The sequence below is a fragment of the Laetiporus sulphureus genome, assembly GCF_001632365.1.
Source record: "Laetiporus sulphureus 93-53 unplaced genomic scaffold LAESUscaffold_16, whole genome shotgun sequence".
NCBI classification, from domain to species: domain Eukaryota; kingdom Fungi; phylum Basidiomycota; class Agaricomycetes; order Polyporales; family Laetiporaceae; genus Laetiporus; species Laetiporus sulphureus.
The window spans coordinates 506,973-514,264 of record NW_024468525.1 but is presented as its reverse complement, the minus strand read 5'-3'; the positions used below and the strand labels follow the sequence as shown (position 1 = coordinate 514,264).

Sequence of the window (7,292 nt, the reverse complement as noted above, 5' to 3'; positions counted from 1 at the left end):
CAAAACCAAATGGAACCTACAAGCCGTACACCCACGCATCTACGACTAGAATTCAAGCCTCGTGAGGACACTTCGGCCTGGAGGGGGGATACTGTCACGGTTTTTCCGCGCCACAAGTCGCAAGCGCCCACGGACCATTATTTATCCACCTAGTTACCATATATAGAATGTACCACTACGTCTCCACGTGTATATCTTAGTATACCCACGCCACTCGGACATCCCCCGGACATGTACCAGTCACGTGACCCTACGTCATAGTGACATCATAGGTCTGGACTCCACAGACACCCCTAGACTTAGACGGACTCCACTAGGCCTGAGCACGCCATATCACACCATAATGATGTATTATTACAAACCTAGGGTACGCAGGGTCTTACACCCGGTACCAGGGGTCTGGCCCCTCTTGTATATATATATCCGCTCGAGCTGAGGCCTACCCCTCAGTTTCGAGTTGGTCTTTACTCCTCCACTTAAGCTAAAGAACCCTGACGGGTTAGGCGAGAGCGGACCCAGGAGTTCCTGAGATCCATCACAAAGGCACCTTTGACTGCGGTCGGCCAGTTAGAGTGGCCGAGAGGGAGTGGAAGCAGCAACTTGCACTGTTATTCCCACGACTAACCAAGCGAGGTATCTTCTGGTGAGTATTTCTCATTATGCGCTAGATCCACGCATTGACCTGCGTCACGATATTGGAACTATAGCGCCACATTCAGGAAACCGCGGTATTTCAGGAACTTTTGATCATCGCGGCCGTTGTATCTTCAGCAGATGCTTCTCGGATTCATGGTCTTGTTTCCACTCTGGCAGGATGAAGGGCACACTCAAGTCGATCGCGAAGGCTTCTATCCTCGGCTCTCCGAAGAGTCGTGCGGCCCTGCACGCTCTTGGCTACGCACCATAGTTTCTTCCACAATCCCCTACTCCATGTACATCGCACGCGACTAATAACATATCCCAGCGTCCTGTTTTCCGCATACCACCGTCGCCATCGCGAAACTCAAACATTTCTATCCTCCATCTCATCTCCGCCTCTTCTAAACTAGCTGCTCTAGTACTAGCGATCGCTCATCTCACGACTGCTACATTCCCCATTCACAAGCTCTCAAGTACACGCTATCTGTTGGAATCGACCTACAAGATCTCGGCAGCAGCTAGGCGGTCTTGGTCGGAGTTCTCCAAGCGACGTCTTTCGCGCCATTTCGTCGTCTTCATGGTAGCGGTGGTGGCTTTGTGGGGCTAGTTCGAAGTTGCGGGAGGGTGTACGACTTCAGCGAATGATTCAATACGGGCACATCGAACTCACCACTTGCATCTCCACCAAGAAACTCCTTGAGGCGCAGGAACCTCTCTCAGCGAACGATTCCAACCGGCGAACTGCGAAGAAAACCTTACACCGTCCTCTCCTACAAGCTGCGTCCGCTCGTTCACCATCTTTACCTCGGGAACGACCTCGAAACCAACCTCCCTCTTCGGACGCGTAGTTCCTGATCAGCCCACACAGCACAACTACCAGCGCTAATCGTCCCATCAACACACTCCTCCATCGACGATAAACACTCGCTCACCTCTATCTGCGCAAGCGCGAATCCGCAGCTCGGGCACATTTGCGGACTGTCCAGTAACATCAGTGAATGCCGGGGGCCTGGATCTCCTGTGCGCACGGCGGGACCCAACGATTTTCTACTCGGTGATCCAGCCAGAATTCTCTCGCATCGGGGGGGCCTACAGTGCGGACCGGTTAATATTCATCCCCAGCCTCGATCTTCGTCTCCCATGTGACCCTTAAAGTCGAATGTGTGTATATGTGACCCTCAAAGTCGAATGTGTGTATTTCCAGTCAGCTGGGCCCATCAGACATCCCATCAGAATCCTTCAACACGGGCGGCAGGCACCCGCTCTCCTTGAGCTGTGTGCGCGCGAACTGGGGACCAAGAACATGCACGCACCATCTACATGCACACACATCAGCGCGTGCCAGTGGTCGTTCTCCTGCGCGCACGGCGGCATCCTACCGTTCTCTATCCAGTGCTCCAGCTGGAGGCCCCTTGCATTGGGACGCTATAGCATGTCGGCCATGTCCACAAAGTGCAACGGGGCCGCAAGGTCGGACCTGCGTAAACGCAGATGTTGTCGACGCGCGTTAAAGGCTGTCTGCAGGATGTCTGACGGCGTCTTCGGTGGCCTATTGAGCGTGGAGAGAGACCCGCAGTCGCGCGGATGTTAGTAGGTCGAAGACGAATGACGGCGGTGTATTTGAGGAGGCAGGTGCCACTATCTTGTATCGATGTGTATACAGTAATGTCGGACACTTAGAAAGAGTTCGCTAAGGCAGAACAAAAAGTAAGCGCAGGCCTGGCTCTATGCGTGTTCTGCTCTAATGGCGGCTGAAAAACTCCAGCTCAGAGATAAAGTACCGGCTCTCTTGCTAAAATCAACAGAGCTGACTTTCCTCTGTTGAGTAGACTGTCATGACCGAGACAGTTGACGAATTGGCTTAAACACGTATGTAGGTGGGCGGCGTCATAAGCAATTTTTTCGTCGCAATGCAATATATATCAAGCCGTGCTGTCATCAGCAAGCTGGTGGAGAAACAAACAGGCATGAACGGAAAGCAGATCATACGTTAGAAAATAAGGGGATGGACCCGTAAGTGACCATGTTGGTTTCACCTTCATACAGCATACAGTGCGCGGCTAAAGTGGTTTTTCGGCATCAATCCGAACGGGCTGCAATACTTATTGAAAAGCATGGCGGTATCGACCTGAAAAAGTACGCGTTCGTCCTTGAAAAAATAACGAAGTCAATCAGATTCAAATTTTACCTTCGTGATCGCTTTCTCAATTTCATTTTCCAATGCGGTACATACGCCAATGGCGAGGCCTGCTTTTTTACGACAAGAGCTACAAGCGCTGGTCGTGTACTGAAGGAGCAACTCTCCGAGCACGGCATCACTCCTGGCCACAGAAGCATCTGGCAGGACAGCCAGAAGCTCCTTAGCGGACGATAGATATGCACGAGCCCAATCCGGTTCAACTGAGGATGAAGCAATTGCTGGCACTGATGACACTGCATGTGTATGGTGTCGACATCGCATGGCATTGACTTTGTCTCGAAACTGCTGTGATAGGCTAGATCGTGAATAAAGGAGATCACGAGCCACTCGACAGCAACTCTTGTGATATTCCAAGAGGCGATAGTAGGGGCCCGCCTTCGCGATTTCCATGTAGTCGATGTACGTTGTTTTGAGCTCACTTCTTGTTTTGGACAGGAGCGCTTTAGCGGCGAGTGTGGTCGCTTCTCGATATTCAATGGATGATGCGATGAAGAATGATAGCAATGGATTGGATGAAGTGAACTCTGACCATTTCCCCCATAGGAGATCCACCGCCCTTTTCATCTCGTAGGTCTTAGCAGCGCAGAACACCGAGATCAAGATCGATTGATCGCTCAAAACTGGCATGTCTGAAGGGTAACATAACTGCAAAAGTGCCTTCATCGTGCTGCTTTGTTCCGGTACGGTAAGGACTGAACGCGTCCGACCTGTGGCAATGCCATGCAGTGCATAATGCTTTGTCTCGCGTCTCGCTTTAAGCAGTTTGTCGCAGAGGACAGGCGAGGCGAGGCTGATTATATCACCGTTTACTCGGAAGCGCACTTTGTCTGACGTGACGATCTCGACATCGGCAGCTTCATTGAATAGGTATGCCGGGCTGTGATCGTCTGATGGAGCAGTAACCTTCGGTTTGCTGGGGTCTTCCTTCGTGGTCTGGCTACGGCAAAATTCGAATGAAATCCTTTCCTTGGCGGTGACGCGCTCGTACTGCAACAGCCTATGATAGCACGCAGCGGAGATATGTTCCAGTTCAGGAACGTACGAACCAGCTATAGTGCCCCTGGTGACCGCCTCGTCTGCCGCTTTTTTGGCGATCTTCTCGAGACCATGTATACAGGCAATGGCAAAGACACGAAGCGGCTCCGTGTAGATGAATCCCGACAATTCTTGCTTCGTATAATCTGCCGCTACCACCATATCGTATTTGAGCGCAGCCTCGAGCGTATCGTGTGCGAGTTTCACGGAAGCGATGAATGGATTTCTGACAGGATAGATGATCCGCAGAAGTGTATCAATCGTGGCACTCCTCTCTGTTACTGGCACCACCGGGAGAGCCTTCCCGACCTCTTGGCGTGACTGTGGCAGACTGAACATGGTCTCGAAGAATGAGGACGATATCGCCAGGATATTTTTGTGGACGCGGAACTCCACGAGGTCGGCTGCACGAAGTATGACGTCCGCATCTGACCTATCGAAAGGAGTGGTGGCGATGCGGCTCATCGTCAATGCACTGAATGATGCGACAGAAGGAGCTCGAACAGGTGACAGTTTGGGGCTGAGAAAGGTTCTGCATCATCATCGGTGGAGTTCATCAAAGGTCTTGAAACGAGCGACGTACGGGATGTTTCGCGATCGTCTCAGCTAGGTGATGGACTGATGATGGACTGCAGATATATATCTGGGGATGATACCTCTAGTTGACAACACGTGCCAAGAACCCTCTGCGCTCGTGTCGAAAACCACGATCATGCACGCCTATTAGTAGCATACGAGAAATCCAATCGCGAGAGTATCTTCGACCTTGCGCTTCTCAATGAGGCTGAACTCGTCCCATCATGAACACGGCCCATTGGGCATATTCTTGAATACACAGTAGAGCTGATCGCTAAATGGACCAATGATCGCGACAAGAGACGGTCTATGAGACAGAGACAGACGAGAATCCTTCGTAAGGAGATGACTTGTTTCTCAAACAAGCATCACAAAGTATCACAGAACAAATCTAGTCCCGTGTCGAGTGGAGAATGAAAGTCAACTCATCGTCCGGTTCGCGGAATATAACCGCCGGGTCCACAGATCCACATTCCTTGTGGTTGCACAAAAGGCGAAGCACAGAACGCAGCAAGGTTCAGGTCGTTAAATCCGCTGACCGCGTATAGCGCTGACAGCAGATTGTCAACGATACACTGGTCGGAACAAGCTCGGACGATGTTCGCCTTCGGCCCAGACTTGAGGAACGGCTTCTAGTAGTCAAGGTGGCTGGACCAGGAGACCAATGAACCACAAGACGTCTTCCATTTGATACTGCATCCACCGCAGAGGTGTGTATGCAGAAGGAGATGGAACGTCCTGCTATCCTCCAGAAGGGTTGATGCGGTCATTCGTGAGGCCGTAAACTGTCAGGACGCTGCAGCGCCTTTTACAGAATGGATGAACGCCGGAGGTGCCGGAGGCATCTGGACTGTGCAGAGTGCAGAACCCGAACATGGTATCCTCTACATCGCCATCTCCGTATTGACACTGGAGCAGCCGTGAGAATTAGTGTAACTGCAGTTATTCCAATGCTGCAACGTATAAACGATGCAATGCTGCGATCTCCCGCGTCGCTTTCGGCCATCGCTCGTCTCGCCCATGTGCATGATTCCTCGCCGGATCTCTCACCTCTATGTCGAAGGTGCTCTGCGTGTAGAGAGAGACTGTGTCCAGACGTACTCCGCGGGTGGTCGCCATAGCGTCTCCAGCAAAGATAGAGACGACGCATACAGGCACGGTATTTCCGGCGGCATACCGTAGCAAGCGTGAATAAGCACTTCTGGGATCTCCGCATCTTCATCGGCCAGTGTCCACGATTTCGAGGCTAATTACACCATTAGATGAACGGAAATGAGCTTCACCAAGTATGGAAACGCCGAATGGAGCTTGCTGCGGTAGACTCGGAGATATATCCCATCAGATGACCATACGATATCTGCAGACTGGGCATGACTATGTATGCGGAAGAATGAAGAATACGTATCGCAATGTAGTGCTCTGTAAGCCCTACAGACATATCCACTTTGCAGATGGATAATGACAAGAATAATTGAATCCATAAAGATAGCGCTTCAGCTTTGTGGTCTGCACTGGTTAAAGTCAAGAAACATGGTAGCGAGGTGCTCCACTGCGTTATCACGCGATTGCATGATGATCATGCAAAACATTGAGCCTACCACGATAAAATGCACATTTTGGCTGGAAGCTGTAGGCATAGCACGATCCCGGGGTGAAGACGTGCGCAGCCATTCCCGAGATTAAGGGACAATGACGAACGAACAGGCCATGTTGCAGCACATCGTTGTTTGAATTCTGCCATTCACTGCATTCACGGTCATATAAGAACCGCGCTGACACTCGACAGATCACTCACCGAGCGTGATCCTCGCACCATGCCCTACTCAGTGATCGCAGATCATCTCAACACGCAAGCTGAGACCCAAGCCCTCTGCCCGTCACCTTGCACGTGATCTCCATTTCCGACTCTCCTATATGGCACCTCGAAGTCAAAACTCCCAATACGAACTGAAATCACAGGTTGCTCCAATACGGAGGATCGTGTCCGTTGCGCAGTCAGCACAAAGGGGACGCATGGAATGCGCAGGTGAACGTTCACATTGTGGCACATCGCTTTTTTCCGGAGGACCTTTCGTATGGGTCGAGAGCAGCTAATTGCGGATTAACCCCTCAAACCGGTTGCGGCACATCGTCGTATGCAGCTCATTGGCTAGCTATCAGGCTGAATAAGTCCATCATTGGTTATGTGAGGATGCCTACTAACGGGATTCGTGGTCACTCACCGCCTACATAACCCTAGCACGACCATCGAACCACACAACTTGTCCCATGTGATTCTCACGAACCACACTCTGGTCCCATGGGCACCTCAACTCCGTGCACGTAACATCATGTCGAGCTACCTTGTACCACCGTCTCGATGACGCGGCTCGGAGCTCGACGCCACCCGATATCAGGCCACTCTACTTCCGGTTGAGGACACCTCCATTTGCCGTGCGGAGCAGACACCGGCGTGCCGTCGAGGATCCGAGAAAAAGCCCGTCTGCGTTGCATCAACTTGTTCGGCTGTGGTCATGCCAAGGAGATCCGGTGCCATGGGGCAGCTTCCCCGCATCGAGAACGAGCGCATCACAACTGGAAATGAAACGACGTCGTAACCGTGGCTCCAGGTGATACCAGCATCAACGAGGGCGACACTAGCGTACGTACATGAATAGGTCGTGTGGGCGGGAAACGCGCACGTGCAGCGCATTTCGGCACGTTTGCAAGCCGGGGTGCCTATCACCCCGCATCCCCACACTGAGCGGTGCAACTGCTGTGGACAAGATGAAATCATGAGCGCTGTTACGAGATTCCCCGACGCACATTACGAAATTCCAATGGGCTGCGTGTTGGGCAGGGC

General features: G+C 51.9%; 1 protein-coding gene across 1 annotated transcript; it reads right to left on the bottom strand.

The window, feature by feature from the left end:
• Positions 1-2,520: 2,520 nt before the first annotated feature.
• On the bottom strand, positions 2,521-4,478 carry LAESUDRAFT_725236 (uncharacterized protein). Its single transcript, XM_040908785.1, has 2 exons — positions 4,458-4,478; positions 2,521-4,406 (listed from the first exon to the last, which is right to left on the bottom strand). Exon 2 carries the CDS (start codon positions 4,337-4,339, stop codon positions 2,807-2,809), a length of 1,533 nt encoding a protein of 510 aa, XP_040765059.1. The 5' UTR covers positions 4,340-4,406; positions 4,458-4,478; the 3' UTR covers positions 2,521-2,806.
• Positions 4,479-7,292: the final 2,814 nt, after the last annotated feature.

What these genes read in the sequence shown, in the direction of transcription:
- LAESUDRAFT_725236 (XM_040908785.1), bottom strand. Translation starts at nt 4,339, where the DNA reads ATGAGCCGCATCGCCACCACTCCTTTCGATAGGTCAGATGCGGACGTC.